Source organism: Drosophila grimshawi, unplaced genomic scaffold, assembly GCF_018153295.1.
Source record: "Drosophila grimshawi isolate 15287-2541.00 unplaced genomic scaffold, ASM1815329v1 contig_311, whole genome shotgun sequence".
NCBI lineage: Eukaryota > Metazoa > Arthropoda > Insecta > Diptera > Drosophilidae > Drosophila > Drosophila grimshawi.
Window position 1 is genome coordinate 663,060 of NW_025063098.1, and position 22,623 is coordinate 685,682.

The window sequence follows — 22,623 nt, forward strand, 5'->3', positions numbered from 1 at the left end:
ACGTTGCGGTCCGCATAGCAGAAATGCATAACAAATTTTTTTGGCTCAAAGTTTTGAGTGCAGCCAGATAGTATTAAAGAAATATTTAAAAGCGACGCGCCGTGCAGCCAAGACTTTAACGACATAATATCATAATAACATCAATACTATTTCCCAACTTCAATGGCAATCGTGCGGCAGATTTTGTGATGCGCACAGAGCGCAACTTTTGAGCGCAAAGAAAAAGGCCAAAAAAAAATATTGCAAATGAAAAGTTGAAGAAAATCGAATACACAAGTGAAAATTTTAAATAATTGGTAATAAACACAGACACACATGTATATATAAATATAAATATATGTATTTGATTTTTGTTCTCATGTTGCTCAGGTATTGAGTTGCTCTGTGAGTGTTGTGTTTGAGTTTATCTGTGTGCGTGTGTCGATCTGTGTGTGTGTGTGTTCATGTGCCAAACAAAAAAGGGCGTCACAGTTAAAATTGTATGCAGCGAAAGCAAATCAACACATACACATCGACCACAAGGGACCAAAGGTGAGTGCGTGCCGATTATTGTTTATAATCGCTGCTTTTCGTGATGTAGCTAAGACGAATTCACACACACACACACGACATACACATATAGGCAAACTCGATTTGTACCTTTGACGCACACATTCACAGACGTGCGTGCATGCATGCGTGCGTGTGTGTGTATGTGGGTACTGCATTTTTTTAGTATTGTTTCCAGATCTCTCTGGTCTGCTCTTCTTCTACGCCCGTCCTCTCGCCCTCTTGCACTCGATCTGTGTTTCGTGCCTGGGTCGTACAATTACAGTTAATAACAACTTCAATTTAATTCATCACAATAGCGAAATGCATGCAATACACAGTCTGATTGGACAATCGCGCCATCTTCGAGTGCCTCTCAATTGAATTAGCTGCAGTTGCTCTCAATGCGAGTGTAAATAGTACAGAACATACATGCATACATAGCTATGTATGAGTGTGTGTTGTGAAGCTGTCTCAAGTCAGTTTTCTTTTGATTACTCTTCCTTTGTTGTTGTTGTTGTTGCTAATATTCTTGGAGCCAGGCACCGTTTTATTCTACAACAGTTACAATAACAACAGCAACAACAACACTCTGCAATTGAATTAAATTACAAAAAATAAAAATTATAACAGCAAGCGAAGAGATTTATTTATTGTTACTGCTGTTGTTGTTGTTGTTGTTGTTACGGGCGCTAGTTGCTGCTGCTATTTTTGCTCATTGCCCGAGCATCGCAATTTTTGTACATTTTATTTTTATTATTTAATTTATAAACATACACAAACATATATGTGCTTATATATATATATATATATATATATGTATGAGTGTGTGTGTGTGTGTGTATGCTTCTCATCTTTTCGCCTTCAACTAATCCGACCATTTGTCGCTCTTCGCCTGACAACTGATGAAATTATTTATGATTCTCCCACCAAAGATTTTTCTCATGCTGTTTTGGGCGGCCATTAACACGTCTGTATGTGTATGTGCATGTGTGTGTATGTATGTGTGTTTGGGGAATTCATATATTTCATCGAACACAATATGTTATATGTTATATATGCGTTCTTTTGACATTTATTTGGTTATTCGATTTGAGAATGGCAGCCAATTAAATCATTTTAGTTGCTAAGAGCTGCTCGGCTGGCCAAAAAGTGCTACAATGAGATTTAAGTAGATAAATACATACTCACAGACACACACACACGCATATATATATATACGAGTATATATATATATATAGACATATTTATACTTTTACTTATGCATATGTATTAAAAGCAAATTTGTGATAATTTGAAGAGTGTGACGTCCAAAACATTAGCTAGGAAACAAAAATGAAAGTCGCAGCAACAGATACCCTTTAAGTACATTCGATATAACTTTAATAAATAATTAAATTACAGTTCGATTTCAAGTATAAGAAATAATCAGTGAAAAATAATCAGACTCATATATATATATAATATATCAAATAATATCATATACATAAATATTATTAAAGAATGAAAGTGATATACGTAAACATTTTTATACATAAATCACATTTTATAAATTGACCTAGCAACTTGTCCAATATGAATCGAATTTATGTAACAGAAGTGATTCTCTATAAAAACCTTGCCCTGCACAAATCTAATCGGGTATGCTTATCTCACTTTTGCCGCACGAGATTCCCCACCCAGCAACAAATGCATAATACTTTCAACGTGAAAACAAAAATGATACATATTTTCAGACTTTCCTATGTGGCATTCTACCGACTACAAAATACACTTTCCCCAGGTTATCAAAATGTAAGATTAGAAATATGACAAGTCACTTTTTCTAGTAGAGTTGCCACAAATGAATTCATTTTAAATTTCACTGGCAAATCCAAAATTAGACTCTCATCCAAGCTGCTACTTTTTAAAGTCACGAAGAAGACTAGAGGCAAATATGGGATATCTCATGAATTAATTTCCTTATTGAAATCATAAAATGAAAAATGCGAAATATTAAATATTATATAGGGGCAACTTACTAATGCCGTAAAAGGTGTGCTGTCGATTTGGGTGCGGCCACTGTTGCCAGGTCGCAGCAATTTCTGTTGTCTCGTTTTTATTGTTTATTTTGGAAGTTGGGAGAGCACGTGTACGCTTTCCTCTTCTTCCTGCGGCGCCTTTCCTCCCCCTCTCTGCCACTCTCTTGTTCTCTCTAATGTAGTATTGGTGCCCCTTCATTTGCGTCTGTTTCTTTTTTGGACACACGCCCAACAACGTGTGGGGAAAACATGGCAAAAGTGTGCGTTAAAAAAAGAAAACAAACCAATTTCAAAAACAAAGGCAACAACAATTTAATCGTTCAAAAAGTTCAAGAACAAAAAAATAAACTGCAAAAAAAACCTCGATTTTCTTTTCCTTTTTTTTTTGTTTGTGATTTTTGGCAAACACACAGTTCTCGCAGCGAAATTATGCAAAATTAATTAGATAGGCAAATATTTGCGTGACTTTTGGTGCTTTATTTGGCCTTATGCTCAAATTATTGTATAATGCACCACTAAATATGAGTTGAACGAGGGCAGGGTTTAATAGACTATTAGAGAAACTAACAGAAAGTCAACTGAAATTGAAATCGAAACTGAAACTGAAACTGAGGGCTTATTCAATTAATAATTGAATTTGATTGATGAGCGTCGATCAGTTGAGAGTTTATCTTGTGAAACTGAGCAACAATTGTAATTGCATTGAATTAATGTTAGTATTGAGTTTTGAAAAACATTAAGAAGTCAACTATTAATCAAGTAAATAAAATGCGGGTCCTTTCAACTGATGGATTCTATTTTGATTCAACATTATAATTATATCAAATGGTTGGTTTCATAGAAAATGATGTCTAAGCATATGAAAAATATTTAGTGTCTATTTATATACAGAAAAATCATAAATAAATAAATAAATAAATCATCTATTCAAATTACTCTGCAGAATCGGCAATTGCCACCTTTTTGATTGTTTTCCTAATCAGCTTTTCTCGTGGGAAATTGAACTTACCCGAAAAGATTTATGCCGAGGTGCGTACAAAAAGAAGAAAAATCAGTTTGAGTCTGTTTTCGTATCAAGAATGAATTTAAACACAAATTAATTTTGATACAATTAAAATTGACAAACCAACTGGATATCAACGAGCATTAAGATTTTGCTTAAGTCATAAGAAGTCGACTGTTCTTTTTACTAATCGTTAAATACTTTCAAACCTTACTTTGCCAAAGTAATGACTTAAATATAACTAGAACCGCCCTCGTTCAATCCGCTTATCGGCTTTAATTTCTCAGTACGTAAATATACAGTGCCGGCTAAACAAATGGTACTCTTATCAATTCAACTGTGTTTCTGTTGGCCTCAGCTTTGTTTTGCTGGCTTTTTGGGTTTAGGTAAGTCGAATATTGAATGCAGAAATAAACCAGAAGCTTAATTCGATTTTCTTAACTTGTAATGTGTCGGATATATAATTTGAACAGAAAAACGATCATAAATATACCAGCAAGACCATTCGATTATCGCCATAGCATCTTCTGATCTAAACTCCATAAAGCAAATTCGAGCTGACTTTAAAAAAACATTGCTCGGATGACCGATCAATGAATAACAAAGAACTTTGTCCCGAAGTAAATATTTATCTATAAGCAAAGTGTATCTTTATTCACAAGAGTAAATTTTAGTACGACTTAACGAACATTTATTTGATTTTTAGTGTGTTTACTTTGTCTTATAATATTTCATTTCAATTTATATAAATATTTAGTCGTTTTCAAACGCTCGAAAAAATGCGTTAACAAAGACAGTTTGCTAATTTGGTTATATTTATTCATCCTTAGCTGTATTTTTGCTCAGCTGGCTTCCCTTGAGACATTTTAATGACTCAATCGAATGCACTGCAAAGGTATTTCAAGTTCTTACGATTCTACTTATCTACATACATTGATACGTGTAAATATATATTTACATATATATATTGCGAACTGTGCCTTCATCTTAATTGCCGCTGAATTATTGTCGGTTTGTGACTCATCAGCACGCACACGATTCTCACACGGCAACAGAAACAACGTTCGCTCGTCATCTAGTAGATGACCAAATCTGACACTGACCTTATAAGTAACAACAACAACAACAGCAATAATAAAAACAACAGCAGCAGCAACGACAACAACACGCAGCTTGTGGGCCACTCAACTTAAACAACTTCCGTTGCTCACTTTATGCACTCAAACAAATTGAACGAATTTGTGTAAAAAAAAACCACAAAAAAAAATAAATAAATTGTAAAACTTTGTGTGTGAAAGCAACAACAACAAGAGCAGCCACTTTTCACTTTCACCTTTGTGCAATGCCCCCAAAAGGGGCAGCTCCGTTTGCTTGTTTGTTGTTGATTCGATTGAAGGCGAAGTCCGCAGGGGCCAAGTTCGTTTGTCAATCAATAATTTTGTTTTTCTACACATGTGCATAAAAAGCGAGAAGATAAAGCGTAAAAATTGAATGCAAATAGCAAATATTAGCTGAAACCTAAATAAACTTTCCAAACTAAACATGAATTTTAATTGCTTTTTCAAATGATGGGGGAATTGATGTTTTTGTTATAAATTGCCTGATAGACAGTTTTTGAATAATAACAAATTTTATTCTTATTACTTTCATACTTTTTCCTATTTATATATTATTGTTTAAATGCCATATCCTAACTTTCTTTTCTCTCCAACTGTTCATAATGTCTCCCTTTTTTTTGCACTCAAGTTTATTCCCCTTGGGAACATTTGATCTTTCACATTTTTTTCGTGTGTTTGTTTGCCAAACACAATTACTTAAAAATTTAATAATAAATGTATATTTTTAATGTACGACAAGTATGTGACTGGCAAAAGAATGAAAAGTGCAATTCATTCGGTTGAGATTAATAGAGATAAGCATTATTAAGTGATATGCGTATAAATAATGATATGAAGACTTAACTTATTCTTCAAATTTAAGAATATTAATGTGCTTCGGCTGCCGGAACGCCAGCTCAAAAGGGTAACAACAATAGCAAAACAACAGCAAAGGCAAAACAACAACTTTACTCAACTCAGGCATTACTCACATGATTCGTCATTATGAGCATCGTTTGTTTTTTGGGGCCGCAAACCAAACAAAAAACAGCAACTTGGATTGCTTTAGGCGGGCGAGACAAGCTCGACTGGGAGATACTGAGTGAGCTGACCTTTTAAATACTCGTAGATAGTAGACTGATTGACTGATTGTGGTTTGTACAATATGAAACTATGCTTTGGTTAACAACAGCTGTGTTTCTTCGCCGATCTTGATGAACTTTGCACAGCGTTGATTAATGACATTTCTGGGTACGTTGTACATCAATCAGAACACTAAATCTTTAATCTTTCATCTGCTTCTAATATGCGAGAACTTTTATAGCAAATTTAAAGTCAGCTTGTTCATGCAGATGGTCAGACGAATGTGGCCAAGTCGACACGGCTGTTGGCGATAATCAGAAATGTATATATATTTTATGGGGTCGCAGTGGCTACCCTCTAACTGTTGCATGTGCTTGCACAACTTCAATATACCCTTTGCACTGTAACCGTTTGCAGTGCTTCCATGTTCAGGGTATCAGTTTCAGACCCCACATTGGCGGTCTCCCCAGCGGTGGCTTGAGTTTAGCTTTGATTTATATATACACATACTCGTATATATGTATATACAAATACATATATGCTTATGTGTATGTTTTTATGTAATTGTATATTTAATTTGTAAACTTTGCAACTTTTTCGCAGTGTTGTTTTTTATTTTCCGGTTTCTCGGTTTTGTTTGTTTTTTTTTTTTGTATTTCCAGCACGATGTGGACAAAATAACTGAAAATGTCGTTTTTTGTTTTGCTGCCTTTTTTTTTGTTGTTGTTATTGCTTTGTTTTTATAAATGTGTTATTATTTATTTAGTTATTTTTACTTTGTGTGTTTATTTGCATTTCAGTCATGCGATGGGGCGTCGTTTGTCTTTTTTTCCGCGTCACTCATTCAACATTCGGTGTAAAAATGTTAAACAGGTTGATCTTTGTGCGATGAATACGCCTTTATATAGATATATATATGTATAATCTGCATATATCTGCAAAAAACAACGCTGACAACGCAGCTGACGCGACAAATGGCTCTTCTTGCTTTGGGGGGGAAATTCAATGAGTATTTTGATTTAAATATATCTTGCAAACGTATTTGCATATGATCAAATTATGTTTCGATCGTCTGCACAGATGACAAAATATTGTTGACGTATCCGATTTTCGCACGAATTTCCGCAAAAGTAAAGAAATTCTGATGAAACATGTTTTTCGAATAGGCAGATTTGAATGAATATTTCTGATTAAATTAAACGACAAATTTATTAAGAAACTAAACTTGTTTAAATAGATATAAATGTTTTACTATTTTGAGTTGCTGTCTTTTGAACAAATCGAATTTATTTTCGTTTTCAAAAATAGTGAAATATTAATAAACAACTTTGAGAAGTAAGGATGCTCTAAGCGAGAGAGCTCTAGTCTAATTCTTATAGACTTGACTCGGCTGATAGTTGCTAGATAAACTTTCTTTCTTTTTGGAAAGAGTATTTTCCAGTCGATTTCACTTCACGATTACAGATTGCAATTCAATCAGCTAATGCTGAATATAGTGCATGTAATCGAATTGATTTCTATTACTCTTCGACTCCAGCATATCTGGAGAAATGTATGCCGTCATTAATTTTTGACTGAAGATATAAGCTCGAAGCGTAATCAGAACACAGGCAATTATTACCTCTATGATAGTTATCCAATTCAACCGGTTCGGTCTGTTCGTCTATTAGCGCAATTGGTTTGTGCCACATTCTAAAAAAAAAAGGCGACCCGCTTCAGCTGCTGTTGAATGATGCTGCAGTTTCTCAAATTTGTCTTGGACATTGGCCATTGGCACGTTTGGCTTGTTTATGACTGCCGGCCACTGACTGGTCAAGAACAACAAGAAGAAGTAGTAAAAAATGCTTGGCCATGTGGGTGTTTTCGTTTGTCATCTGCTTGGGCCATAAATCAGTAGCATAAGCTTGTTTAGGTACGTGCTCTTCTAAGCCTTGACCTCAGGTAGTGTTGTGGCTAAACATATCTATATATATATATATATAAGCGTATGCTTGGATCTCTTGTGCGAGTTGGCTGAAAGAAAATCGAGAAAATCACCCACACAGCATCTAACTGCACTGAAATGAAACTGTACCTTTCTCGCTAGTCAAGGCTAATTCTCCAAATTGGTTTTGCGTGGTTTAGACTCTTAAAATGGTCATAAACAACTCAACTTAAAAGCCTTAAAAAAAAAAACCAATTAAAACTGAATTTTCCTAAAGTATTATTTTTTTAATATATTTGTTTTTTACTATCGTTTGTGCGCAGTGTAAAAATTACGTAGTTGTAGGCGTTGATTGCCAAGTCTGAATATATATTTTAATTTCAAAGCAAACTGTGAGTTCATAAAATCAGTAAATGAGTTAAGTAAGCTTTCTTTTCGTTTTAAATTATTTACTATGAGTAATAATTTATTTATTTCAAGTGTTTGTGACTGCAACAATAAACTGCATTCATTTTTAGTGGTTTATTTGCTATAAAAATAAAACCTTATATTAAACGCAATGCTTTCTTTTTATATATATAAATATACCAGAATAATTTTGTAATAAATTGACGGAGGCGTCATTGATTCCATAAGGTCACAATCTTTTTGCTTATTGAGTTATGCAGATCAAGCTCACTAGTCACTGAATCATCAGGCGACTATGTCAAAGATCTCTCATTGAAAAAATCGTTTATTTTTTTTTTTATATTTATAATGAAAGTCGGATTTTGGGCTGATTGACTCGAAGGGTGTGTAATCTTCGGTGTGCTGCAGACGGGTGTTATTATTTGTTTACCTGCATATGCATATGCCAGTTGCTTAAACAAGTTCAAATTCAATTTTAGTTTTTATATAATTTGCAAGCAAATTTAAGGCAAGAATTCTCTAAACATATTTCGATACCTAAACATTAATATTCTGCTCTCCCGGCAGCTCTTGTGTATAATTAACCTTGAGTGTTTTCGCAATTTGGCCTTCGATTGCCCATTATTTAGTGTGTATGGCTAATTGTTTTGAAAGCATGCCGAGCATCCAAAGTAAACAATTGTAAGCGATTTAAAGCAGCGAACTCAATGACAATTTAAGACGCCATTTATGTGGCACTTCAAAGTCAGCTAATTTCATTTTTTTTTGTTTATTGCAACACAATAAATTGCACAAGTATTCGGAATTTGAGACTGTAGTAACTGTATATATATATATATATATGTATATGTGAGCTAGTAAATTATGCATAATTTTGACGAGACATTGGCAACACTTTTAATTGTCGGAGGAAGAGGATGCCGCATTGCATCATCGTCAACTGTCGGATCAGCTAATTGACTCTTGGCAGGCGGGTCAATAACTTTTCGAAACAGTTAATGTGTGCCACGACATTTGTCAAATGTGATGATGATAAAGCAACACCCAGCAACACAAACAACAACAACAAAAATGACTTGAAACTGAAACTGAACTTTCAGCTCAACTTTGGCTGGTTTCTGCTTTCGAGGTGTGTGTGTGTGTGTGTGTGTGTTTGATTTGAAAGGTGAATCATCACATATACTCATTCATATACATGCTGACACACATATGCAAATAGAGCGAGTTCTTAGTTAATATTGTTCTATTGGTTGAACGTGCTCTAGAAACTCGTATTGTGTATTGTGTGCATATCGATTGAGAATATACTGTTTATTATTGTTTGTAGCAGCAGAAGAAAGCATAAAGTATATATATTCTCGATCACCATCGACAAGCGAGTCAGTTTTGACCTGTTTGTCAGTATGACTCCAAATTTGGAATGCAAGTACTCTGCAAGTCTGCCACACACAGATCAAGTCGAGCTCTCTCGAAAAGAGCTTTCTTACTTATTTGTTGCTTTTATGGAGCCACAAACAATAAAATGCTTGAGATTCGTTGAAAGTTGAGTGATAAATAATGTTTTTTTTTTTTTATATAATATAGGTTTCTTTGTTAGGCAGAACATGAATTGTTCATTTCAATGACCGATACGCGTAGTTCCGCCCTCGTCAAGATGATTGTCTGGGCAATCAGAGACTGCGTGGTCGGCATGGCTCTTTGCTCACAACAATACTGTGGGCGCTCATTGAGTGATGTTTGCCACATAATGGAAACCCCAAATAGGGGGAGATAGGGGGATAGAGGCGACTCTGACTGATTCTCACGACAATCGTCACTTTGTGTTGTTGGCATTCGAGTTATTTACAGGAAATGTTTTGTTTTCATTTTTCAAATAAGTAAATAAATAACTGTGACCAAATATAGAAAAGGTGCTTTGCCTTTGGCGATCTGAATCATGCATGCATCATGCAACAACAGAAGCACGATTTCTGTCTGATATCAGGTGTCAGCAGGTGGAGCAACAAATTCGTCATTCAATAAATTTGGTTGATTAAAACTTGTTATCATAAATGAATGCATGGTTTTTATAATCAGCGCCATATTCCACTAAATCTGGCAATTTCTTCGCTTTTATAGAAGCGTTCCCTTGCCAGGTGTTCAGGGCTAATCAGATAATAAACTTTAATGGCCAGCCGGGTTAGGTAATGGCAGGTGCTGGTAAATATTGGAAAGTTTACAGTTCCATAATGCAGTAAAACGAAATATATATGTACAGCAAAGAAATACGTATAAGATTAATTATTTTGTTTTAGATTTTCTGTTGTTTTTTTTTTCAAATTGTTTTGGTAGACTTTTAAAAATAACGATAATTAACCTGAACCAGTTTACTGTGTAGTAAATGTAGATTTTTTTCCACAATTAATCATCAGACTTATCAAGCAACTCGCATATCATATCTCCATAGCACAAAATCTCTCTTTCACTTTCGCTGTCCCCGTCTCTGTCGCTCTTCCGCTACTGTCTCCCAAGTCATTAGACATTTACGATGCTGCCAGCCATTTATCTTACCAGCAACAAATTTTCCGGTTGCCAACTTTTCTTGAATTTCACGATTTAATTACATTTTTACCTGGCACGGCTGGAAAGATGTGTCTAACGATTTGTTTGGAAACCGCAGACTCATTTGGGTTTTGTATATGGCAACTAGACACTTTCGGATTAAAGAGTCCACTTATCAGCTAGATAACTTTACTTCATTTCTTCGCTTTAAAATGCTGATTCACACAGCTACGCAATTCTCTATCTTTATATAATTAATCATAAACACAGTAATATCCATTTAACAATCAATGAAATTGCAGTCCGTACGTGAATCAGTTTTGGCTACTGTGTGAGCAACAAATGCCTTGTGATTGGTATCGTGCGACATGATTTGAAAACAAATAAGAGTGTTCGAGTCAAGAGTGATCGACGAGAAGATATCCTAAACAAAAATCTATAACTTTTCATATCATGGCTTAAATATTGTTGTCGATATGTTATATGCGAGAACTTAGAAGGACAGAAAGGCGGAACCGACTCGGAAGTTGGTGCTGTGATCAACAATATATATATGCTTAATGGGATTGGGAATGATTTCTGCTGACTGTTACACACTTATGCACAACTTGATCACACCCTTTGTACATATTTTCAATATGTTCACAATTGCCAGCATTTTGTGAATACCACCTAAATCAACATAACATGGAATGTTTGATTGATAAGAAGGCGGGTAATTAAAAAGCAATTGCAAAGATATCAACGAAATGCAAGCGAAATATTTCTCTTTAGTGATAACACACTCACTTGCTACATAATCAACACTTTGTCGACGCGACGCTTATAACATTTTCAAGTGCTTATCTAAACCAGCAAACAACAACAACAATAGCAATAACAACAGAATGTTGCACAACATTCTTGTGGCCTGTGCCCCCCCTGGGGAATTCACAGCCACGTTTGACACCTGCCACAGAGCCTATGCCACGCCTACTCCAATCGACATGTCGCATCTAAAATAGTCAACTAATTAATAACATATAACAAAAGAGTGAGAATAAGCTTAAAAGTCACGACATGCTAATTATATTTAAATTAAACTAAACACATTTAGTCCACTGCGATAAATTATGAAATTATATTTTTGAAAGCTAATAAGAAAATAGAATTATTTCAAACTTGAGAGTAACTTCCTTATAGAGAAGTATAACTTTAAATATATATTTTGTCAATAGAAATTTTTCATTTATGAATAGAATATGATATTAAGCCCCATTCATTTTGAGCTTGTCATTTGATATTTAAATAATAATCGTTGAGAACTCAATTGATTCTTTTACTCATTTAATTAACACTCATTTGTGTGCTTACTTGTCGAATGATGAACTTCCTATGTGCTGCTTGTGTACTTAATTTATTTACATTACATGCTTGATCTGTTTCAATTGATTTGAAGTTGGGAATTAAGTGTTTTCAATTGCCTTCAATTGAGTAAAATCGCTCAAATATTAATAATGAGAATTTGCTTTAATATACCTCAAACTTAATGGAAATTTGTTCTGTTTAGGTTTCAACACCTGCAATAATAAGCACAACAAACATTTAAGTTACTTTTTAAAGCTGAAATAACATCAACAATTATGGCTACAACCGCTTGAACTTCTGTTGCGCAAAGTTTGCATTTTGTTTTGCATAAGCATCCAAAACGAGTCTTGAATAAAGCAGCTGGCTAAGCAATTTAACGTCTCCATCTACGTGCCAGCCAAGTTCAATGTTTTGACCTAGCTAACTGTTATGGCCAACACAGCGAGATGCAAGTTGTACTATTATCTCTTACATAAGTCAAGTGCTTAAGTTAATTATGTGTATACTTAATGTAAATAGGTCGACCATCACATCATCACATGGCGAATCGAATTACAAAAGCAAAAACAATCAATTTTATTCACGTTAGTTAATACTCACAACCTTAATTTCCATGTCAGTTTTGGCCATAAGTGTTATTAGACGCAATTTATGTGCTTTCTAACTAAATTTAGTAATAAAAAAAAGAGATATTTTGCTAATGATCACAATTTAGAAAAATGTTTTTCATCATTTCAATCGGCCCTCTTCTCTCTATTGGTGATCTCAGCAGTGGGTTCAGTGGATTGGAACTACTTCAGTCAGGTACACCAAGGTCTTGATAGAGACTGAATTATGTATATATTTATGAGAAGCATCAAGAAGCGAAACAGACTAGCGACTTTATCTTTCTTAAGACTGAAAGTTGTCGTTCCATACGCAGAGGAAGGTTATTTAATTGCATCGATAACTTACTCTTTTTACGCAATATTGATAAAAATCGATTACCGGTTTTAAATTTTAAAGATACATCCTATTGTATGGTAGTGTATATGGCTTGACATAATATTTATCATATTTAAATATAAATATAAATAATGTATTTATATTTAACAAATTACACGGAAGCAATCGAAAGCAATTCTTGTATGAACGTATACAATGATTTGGATTATTCTATTCGAACTCTTTTGACTGAGCTCAGTTTGTGTCCTTGTCGAGCTTTCTCGACTGTAGCTTGATTATTTCCGAGTTGCGTACACTTTCTGCGGACTAAGTCGGAGACTGAGTAAAATTGCATCTTTGAGGTTTGGCAGAGTAATCTGTTGGTTGCTCTGGCTCGCCGTCGTCTACGACGCATTAGCACTTTGTAATTCTAATGATAGATCTGCTATGCATTACTTATAATCAGCTACTGTGCTGCTTTTGTATTTTTAAACTAGCCACAGTCGACACAGCGACGCCCGTCGCGACCTTCACAAATGGTTTTTGTTTTTTTGTTATTTTTGCGGGCGCCGCAAGTTGGCTGAGTACTTATTATACGTATTATACACACACACACACAGACACACACAGGCAAATACAAATCTGTAGACATAGAACCAGATGTGGGCAACAAGTCTCCCTAAGATGACGACACTCATTAGCAAATGACTGTGACTGCGCATAATTGAATCTAATAAATGCAAATCAACCTGATCGCAGACACATGTACATAACAAGACATGTATATATATATATATACAATGTGTACTTATGCAGTACGAATATATAACTAAATGCATATATTTGTTGAGCATAAATTATCATCTCTGTCGCTGTCTGAACTATGGCTCATTCACAACGATAAACAAGAAATGCCTTTCAGCCTTGAGACACACGCGGAAGTTGCGTTCATTCAATTGATAACTAGTTCGCTGAGTTCATGTGCACTGCATGCAAGGCTGACCTAATCGCTGACTAACTGACAACGTCCACTTATCACGCAACCAAAATCTAATTAGCTCGTGATAATGGCACATACACCTCAAACCCACCTCAAGCCGAGACCACCCCGCTCGTGCTGTGTCTCCGAGTGCAATAACCTTAACATAACACAATTTTATATACTCACATTTTAAGATTTGTTTGATTATTATTTTTCCCTCCAATGCCCCCCTCACTGCTTATTCACTTTTTCAATTTTCTTTACGATCGTCTGTTTGAACAAGACAACAACGAAGAAAGCGAATTTGACGAGTGGTGAATAACAACAAAGCAACATAAAAAAAGGTTACAAAATGCGATGATTAAATTTAACAAAAAAAATAAATAATAAAAAAAGTAAGAACGAAGTTTACATACCCTTACACAGCGAAGTCAAGCTATAAATTATATATATGCTCATAATATATATATATATATATATATATATATATATATATTCTTGGAGAAATCACTTCCGTCTGCTTCAATGCGTTATAAACTTATAATATGCTCTGCATGGGGTATTAGAAATGGAGGTAAAAGAAAAATGGGAGTAAGTCGTTGTAAGACTTGGCTGGCTTTGAGTGAAGTTGCTGGTCGGTGGTTGGTTTGGGAGAGTTGGCTTTAATGCTTGGGGCGCAGTGAACTGCAGATGAGCATTTGGGTTGCAAGTGCAGCCAAAGTAAAAATAGAGAAACTTTTTGAAATGTGTGCCAAGTCAAAGAGCTTTATGGGATTAGTCGCTTGAAATGGAAAATTACCAAACATCAGCATAGTTATAGCTGGAGAGATAGCCTGGAGTGAGTCAGAGTGAGGTAGGTTCTGCGACAAGTCAACTGTTTATGAGTACAAAAGAGACATGGATTTGGCTAATTGGAACAAAAGCATTTTATCAGCGTGTGTTAAATTTAAGCAACATTTAAAAATAGATGAAACTCAGAGCATGAACCTTATCAAAGTTATTTTGTTATTTGTTGTCGACAAGGCTGCCTGCGAATTGCGTTCTTAATTGTTTTGTTTAGCTATTTTAGGAATGATTTGTATTCATTTATCAGTCGTAGGAATACAAGTTACACAACTGCTTGTACCTGACCGATATTGGCAGCAATTGAACCTCTGCACTTTTGTTTCAAAGTCACACTTAATTTTAGCCCAACTCGAGAGTAATTATTTTCATTATTTTTCGGTAACACAATACACGTTGTGCAGTTGAGGTATTTTAATGAGTTCGAGTCTGTTTAGAACTCTAAATGAGTTGTATAAACAGAAAGGTATATTGGATTTCTTTGAAGGGTCGCTTGGGATAGAAAAAGCACACATTTTCAGCTTAATTTAAAATGAAAATTGAGCGTACTTTTATGGCATTTGGGGAGTCCTCAAAGGGTCGGGTCGCCCACAATACTGTCGACCCACTCAAGTATTGGGAACCACAGCATATGCTTCTCCACAATTATAGCACACACAACGCAACAAGGAGAGAGAGGGGAGGTGAACAAAGTTGTAATATAAATATTTATAGTAAATTATAAACAATTGTTATCTTTGTATGCCATCATCGCAATCGCTTCCTCATCCTCAACACATCGCATCGACATGCAACGCTCAGCACTTGAATTGAAATTGAATGCGAGAGTCGCTCTAAATAAGGCTTCATTCCGGTGCACACATTTCTATATATATGTATACCTCCTATATGTACATAATCACATTATCGTGAACATAAACAAAAAGAACAACAACCTTATCAGGTGCATATTTGTACATTTTTTTAGATTGTATTTATATCTGGCATCAGACACTTGAGCGTCCGTACGTCAACTAACGACAGCCAATTGTTTAAGTATTGATCGAACAGCCTTACTCACTCTAAATATATAATATATATATACAGACAGTTATATATATATTTATATGACAAATGCTTCTTCCTGGTGGATTTTTCTTAGGCGCATGTCCATATTATATACACATACTTAATTCTATTAATTCAAAGTGTGGAATATATAATGAAAATCTTTTTTTAGATCTATGCTAAAAATAGTTAGTTTATTATACAATGAACTCAATAAAAAGAAATAAGAAAAGGGTATAAAGAAGTTGTTAAGCTAGAGGCTTCGAATTGTAGATATAAGTTCTCGTAATCCATACACAGATCAAGTTTATTTTACAAAATTTAGTTAAGAACGGATAAGAAACACAACATTTAAGGTGAACTCGCATAAAAGAATTATTCCATATTGAGTAACGAGTATCATAAAAGCGAGCAAAGAATATGTACTTTAAGAACTGCCCTCGTTACTCTTTTGGCGTTTTCAATTTGCCAGCAGGCGCACAAATATGCGAAGTATTTGAAATTTGTTTAATTATTTCAGTATGAAATATTATTATGAAATACTCAGCTGCCTGGTATGCCAAATTGGCAGCGGGGCGGGCGAGCATTTGCTCCACTTTTGAATGATTGTGATTGGGATTATCAGCGGGCTAAGTTGATTCACCTTTTGACTTTGGACTCGCCTTGCTGCGAGCTGTTGCTGTTGTTATTGTTCTTTTTGCACTGTGCACAATCTCAATCGCTGAAAGAGACAATATTTAATAATAATGACCGCATTTGTTTCTTGTTTCTTATTTTTGTTTCTGTCATTGCAGCTATTGAGGCAACTGCTCGAGGTTATTGCCAGCAATATGCAATAATGGATTCGTTGCCAGTGACCAGTGGTCCGAGCACGTGCCGGGATCAGCTAACGTTGCAGTCGCTTCGCTCGTCTCGCGGCTCCAGTTCCAATTCCAATTTACGGCTCAGCCGTTCCCCCTCAGCCACCAGAAGCAGTGAGCAAAGTAAATGTCACAATATATATTAAATTTAAATAGCTATACATAATCTATCCACTGATAACTGATAACTGATAATACTGTTTCCGTGTGTGTGTTGTATGTAGTCTAATAGCTTTAATCACTTGGCACATAATTGGATTCTGACGATATGCTCATCAACAGAGGCTTATCACTGTGTGTGCGTGTGTGTGTGTGTGTGAATTGTGGCATCCATGTTGCTAGGAATGATAACCAATGTCGGCGACTTATTCACTTAGCACTTCCGCTTGTTTGACTTGGCAGCCACTGCTAATGCTTATGATAAGCGAGTTTTTAGTATTTGTGTTTGCTTTCGCGCCCATTTTAATCCATCGATTTAAGCAGCCTCTTTTTGTACTTAAAAAGTTGAAATATGTTGATAATTCCTATGTTGTCTTAATTTAAAACCTGTTTTACTAGATTGCTTTAACTATAGACAAAGCTATGCTTGGGCAATTATGCCATGTTACAAATGTCTCCCTTCATGCAATGCACTTAAGCTCCCCTATTTTATTTATTATTTATGTTTACCCTCATCTTGTTTTGTGTAGTACTTTAGAGATATGGCAGCCAAACATATTGTTTGCATGCTTGCAGCCAAATGGCTTAAAAGCTCGTGGCAAGTGCAAATATGTGTTGTGTGCTTTTAAGCGCTCTCTTTGCCCTCTTTGCCATGTTGTGGATGTATCTGCCGTTTGTTTGTTTGTTTTGCTTGACTTTGTTTTGTTTGTTTCTTGCTTGCTTTCATTGTTTCGATTATTTGTTGGTGAAATGTATTTATAACTGACTTTTGTGTTTTGCTTATCGCTTATCGTTTATCGTTTATTGCATTTGCTTATAACTTGTGTGTTTTGATTATCCTTTTGTTTTCGTTTCTCTTTCTATTTTTCTTTTCTGTCTTCGCAACAGCTTTATAAACGTTGACTACGCAAACTACAACTACGACTGCAACAATCCATACATCCAACAGCACTCATACATATCAAAACTGAGGTATTCCAAACGGAGAAAATATTTACAGCAATTGCATACACATAACAGACACACACACACACACACATATCTACACATACACATACCTACACACACATGCATTGCTTGCATTTTTCACATTGTCTATTTTCCCCACAGCGCAAGGCAAGGCACAGTTTGACGCGATTTTAAACGCTATTTAATCGCTGGCTTTTTGTTGCTGCTGCTTTCTCACTTCTCTCTATGTACGTCTCTCTTTCTTTCTCTCTCTCTCTCTCTCTCTCTCTCTTTCTGCCTGTTCAGCTGTCATTAACACTCACAAATGCACCCACAAAAGCTTACAAGCGCTGCAGCAACAACAACAACAGCAATAATAATAATAATAACAACAACATCAGCTACAACAGCAACAACAACAAAAACAACAACAACCAAATCAGCAGCAACAGCAGCGAGTTGAATTATTATTCCTTCTTTGTGTGTGCTCATTCGTTGTTTTTCTTTTCTTTTCCTTTTTTTTATTCATTATTATTATTGTTTTTGTTGTTATCGTTCGCTCCTCTCGCCCGCAATCCAATCCATCCATCAATTTGACAAACTTGAAAGCCTGAAGCGAGTCTAGCCATAATCTCTACAATAAACGTACATACATATTTTCTATGCGCCACAACTCATCAGTGTCCAGGGAGCGCATCGGCGACTCAACGCCAGCAGCAATAGCAACGCCAACCACGACGACAACAGCAACAACAGCAGGAGCAGCGGCAGCAGCAGCAGCGTCAGCAGGAGCAACGTCGACAACAGCCAACAATAGCAATTCGTCGGCCTCGTCCAGCACAGTGGCAGCTGCACAGGCGGCTGTCTATAGCGGCGGCAACACGGTGACCGGCAGCCTGGGTAGCAGCGGGGGCGTGGCGGTGCGCGGCTTTCGCAGCCACAGCCCCACGCACCGGCGTCGCAGTCGCGAACGTCAGCGACGCACACATGGCTCCGATCAGGGCGGTCTGCTCGCCTACAGCGGCATCATCGGTGGCGATATGACGGACTTTGGTGGTGGAGTTGGTGGCATCGGTATCGTTGGCGGTGGTGGTGGCGGCGGTGGCGGTGGCAGCGCCGGCACTGGCAGCGGTCTGGAGGATTCACGTTTATCGGGCAACGAGGACTATTACTTGTCGATCGTCTCCGATGAATTCGATGGCAGCAAGAAGCTGCATCATCGACGCACTCACGAGCGCAGCTCCAGTGTGCAGGCCATCGACCGCCTGAACACGAAGATACAGTGCACCAAGGAGTCCATCAGACAGGAGCAGACTGCCCGGGATGGTGAGTAGTGCGAGACCAAATCGAATCCGTTTAGCATAGCATACTTTTAAGAGCAGCATTTATTCCATGAAAACCAGAGAAAGCTGATAAAATAAACAGTATTCGATTTGTATGCATCTAAAACCAGAAATCATTTTTGATTATTTACCCTTTTAGACAATGTCAACGAGTATCTCAAACTCGCTGCCAGCGCCGACAAACAACAATTGCAGCGCATCAAGGTAAGATTGAAACATCAACACAAATACCAAAAAAGGGATTTTAATGGGCGTTGTCTGTTTGCAGGCGGTGTTCGAGAAGAAGAACCAGAAGAGCGCACACAGCATCTCGCAGCTGCAAAAGAAACTGGACAACTATACGAAGAGGGCCAAGGATCTGCAGAATCATCAATATCAGACGAAGAGTCAGCACCGGCAGCCGCGCGAAGTGTTGCGCGACGTTGGCCAGGGACTCCGCAATGTGGGCGGCAATATACGTGACGGCATCACTGGGTTCTCCGGTTCGGTGATGTCCAAGCCGCGCGAATTTGCGCATCTCATCAAGAACAAATTTGGCAGTGCGGACAACATAAATCAGATTAGCGAGGCCGAGCTGCAGGGCATGCAGGCAAATGCAGATGCTTTGCAAGCGGCTGGTGAGCGGTTGCCGCAGCTGCCTGGCATTGGCAACTCAACTGGCTCTGGCTGTGGCACCAACAACAACAACAACACCGGTGGTGGCAGCGGCACGGGCAAATTCAACAGCGACAACGGCAGCGAGTGCAGCAGCGTCACCAGCGAAAGCATACCAGCGGGGTAAGTAGTGCTCGAAGCACTAACTATCTTAATGTGTTTGAAACATCTCTGTAATATGGCTCTCTCTTCAATGTAGATCGGGAAAGAGTCAGTCCGGTGCCAGTCAGTACCACATTGTGCTCAAGTCGCTGTTAACGGAACTGGCCGAGCGCAAGGCCGAAAACGAGAAGCTTAAGGAGCGAATCGAACGCCTTGAGGTAATTGCGATTAGATTTGCTTACTCCAAAAACTTCAGATTGAAAAGGAGTCTTCTTCTGGAGCCCAAAGAGGCTCAAAGTCAGCCCAGGCAATGTCAATTAATAGACAGGCGGCAATCAAATCTATTAGCACTGAATGCGTCGAATTCGATATCGGTAAAAAACTGTCGCAAATCTGAGCACGAGATGACTAAGCAGCATGTTATCAGCCTGATATGGGTTTCTGTTCACCAGGACATTGAAGGCAACTGAAAAGTTGATGAGTTACCTAGGAAAGGAACTCTATTACCCCTCCTCACAGATAAGGATGGCTTATGTATGTCTCTAGCTACCAAGCAAGCTCAATATCAAGGAAGAAAGTAGTCGCAGGACTAATGATAAATTGCGAAGCGCAAACTGCGGTCCCATAGCTCAGCAAAAATGGTCCAATATGAATACAAAACACAGTAGAGAGCTGTATAATCTCAGTCGCACAAACTGCTCTGCAGTAACCTATGCCATGTCAATAGACTTCAGGTTCCGTATAATGACTTCTGCAGAAGCTGTAAAGAGAGAAAGAGTATTTAAGGAACACTTCTGCTTCTGCCCGGCGCTTGGCAGGAATCGATTTTCAATCTTGGGCAGCCACTATTTACTTAGTTTATCAAAGTTAGCGAATATGGGACCAGCCAAGATTGCGAAATTTATATACGCAACTGGCTGGTCTAATCTTAGATCTTGAGTTTTTTGAGTGTAGGAGAAATCTGAGATTTCAAATTCAAAACATTATTCAAACTACCAAATACCATTTAATACATAGAATTTAAATCATTATGACGGACGCAAATGATTTTCAATTACTATGCTTGCCTAGGATAAACTGAAGTGATATTAAAAAGAGGTGTTAAATATATCTGCTCGTGCAATAGCAATTTAGCGCACAGTTTTTAATCGTTATATTTAATTAAATTTGCAGACGAGCCAAAAGGAGTTCAACAACTTGACCTCCACGCTCGAAGGCGAACGCTTTCGGGCCGAGGGACTGGAGGAGCAGATTAATGACTTGACGGAATTGCATCAGGTTCGTTGAGTAGCGCTTGGCAGTTTGCCAACTATATATATATATATATATTATATTTATATATATGTGTGTACTTATACTTGTGTCTTTTGTTGCAGAATGAAATCGAGAATCTGAAGCAAACAATTGCTGACATGGAAGAGAAAGTACAATACCAAAGCGATGAAAGACTACGTGACGTCAACGAGGTGCTAGAGAATTGTCAAACAAGGGTAAGTTCAAACACACACACACACAGAGACATTAAGCCGACAATTAATGTAATGTTGAAAACGCACCCACCCGCACAGATATCGAAAATGGAGCACATGTCACAGCAGCAATATGTCACCGTCGAGGGCATTGATAACTCGAATGCTCGCGCCCTGGTTGTGAAACTCATCAATGTGGTGTTAACGATATTGCAAGTGGTGCTGCTGTTGGTTGCCACCGCTGCTGGCATCATAATGCCCTTTCTCAAAACGAGGTGATTAAAGATGACAATGATTACAATACATATATGTTAGTATTATTTATATCATACTAATTAACTTTCTTGTAATTGTAGGGTTCGTGTGCTGACTACATTTCTGACGATTTGTTTTATAATCTTTGTGATACGCCAGTGGCCGGATGTGCAGGATATAGGCGCCGGGCTGGTGCGGCATCTCAAACAGTCGCTGGTGGTCAAGTGAAGAGCCTCTCATGTTAAAAATTCGTAGACTCTTAATGTTAATAGTATTAAGTTGAAAAGTGCATATTTTGTATATAGCTTATAAATACACAAACGTAATAGTTTAACATTTAATTAGTTACAAGATAAAACGCGCATCACATTAACGACTCACATATACATTATACATATACATATAGATACACGCATAATTGCGAGATGCATACAAGTTGTACAAACAAACAAAACTGAAAACGATATCGCACACATCTAAACACACTCACACTCAAATACACATATAAATATACATTAATGTATACATCTATATAGCGAAATTCGATATAAAAGCTCTGCTAAAGGTTTAGTCTAATAACTGCAATGCTGACATGTTTCTGTGCATTACTCAATACTATAAAATACTATGTATATCTAAATACTATATATGAACTATATTTATAGTTATCGTATACATTAAAATCGTTTGTATTTGTACAAAACCAAAACTTTATTTGCATTTCATTTTGGTTTCTCAAATTGCATTTGTAGCAACAGTGTAGCAATTATTATTGTGGCCTATACAAGTCAACTAAACCGATTAAAAAGCCTACATTTACAAGTACAAGGGAATAAGTATATTAAAAATGATTTCAACAGCTGTAAAAAATAGATAAAAATGATTAAATAAATAGCTATTTATGTTAAAATGTTTACTATTTATGTTAATATGTGACTTGCTACTGTAATGAATCAACTTTACTTAAACAACTTGTGTACGTTCTTAATGGGCTCCTGGCTAAACATGATATATTTTCCAATAAACTTGATTCGCAATTTGAAGCTTACTTAACACGATTTTAGTTTGAAGGGATTCAAGGAGTT

At 36.7% G+C, this 22,623-nt stretch overlaps 1 protein-coding gene across 2 annotated transcripts; it reads left to right on the top strand.

Moving 5' to 3' along the window:
- LOC6564114 (transmembrane and coiled-coil domains protein 2) lies at window positions 1-22,586 on the top strand. Of its 2 annotated transcripts, none has more exons than XM_001990714.3 (10): window positions 1-296; window positions 16,543-16,731; window positions 18,397-19,041; window positions 19,198-19,262; window positions 19,327-19,835; window positions 19,912-20,032; window positions 20,988-21,092; window positions 21,191-21,304; window positions 21,383-21,558; window positions 21,640-22,586. In XM_001990714.3, exons 2-10 carry the CDS (start codon window positions 16,587-16,589, stop codon window positions 21,764-21,766), a joined length of 2,007 nt encoding a protein of 668 aa, XP_001990750.1. In that variant the 5' UTR covers window positions 1-296; window positions 16,543-16,586; the 3' UTR covers window positions 21,767-22,586. The 2 variants fall into 2 exon arrangements, with proteins under 2 accessions (XP_001990750.1, XP_032593015.1); XM_032737124.2 differs by lacking the exon at window positions 1-296 and adding an exon at window positions 388-531.
- Window positions 22,587-22,623: the final 37 nt, after the last annotated feature.

What these genes read in the sequence shown, in the direction of transcription:
- LOC6564114 (XM_032737124.2), top strand. Translation starts at nt 444, where the DNA reads ATGTGCCAAACAAAAAAGGGCGTCACAGTTAAAATTGTATGCAGCGAA. An exon ending in CACCAGAAGCAGTGAGCAAA is followed by an intron (nt 16,732 to 18,396) that starts GTAAATGTCACA and finishes ACAACTCATCAG; the next exon opens with TGTCCAGGGAGCGCATCGGC. An exon ending in AGCGAATCGAACGCCTTGAG is followed by an intron (nt 20,033 to 20,987) that starts GTAATTGCGATT and finishes TTAAATTTGCAG; the next exon opens with ACGAGCCAAAAGGAGTTCAA.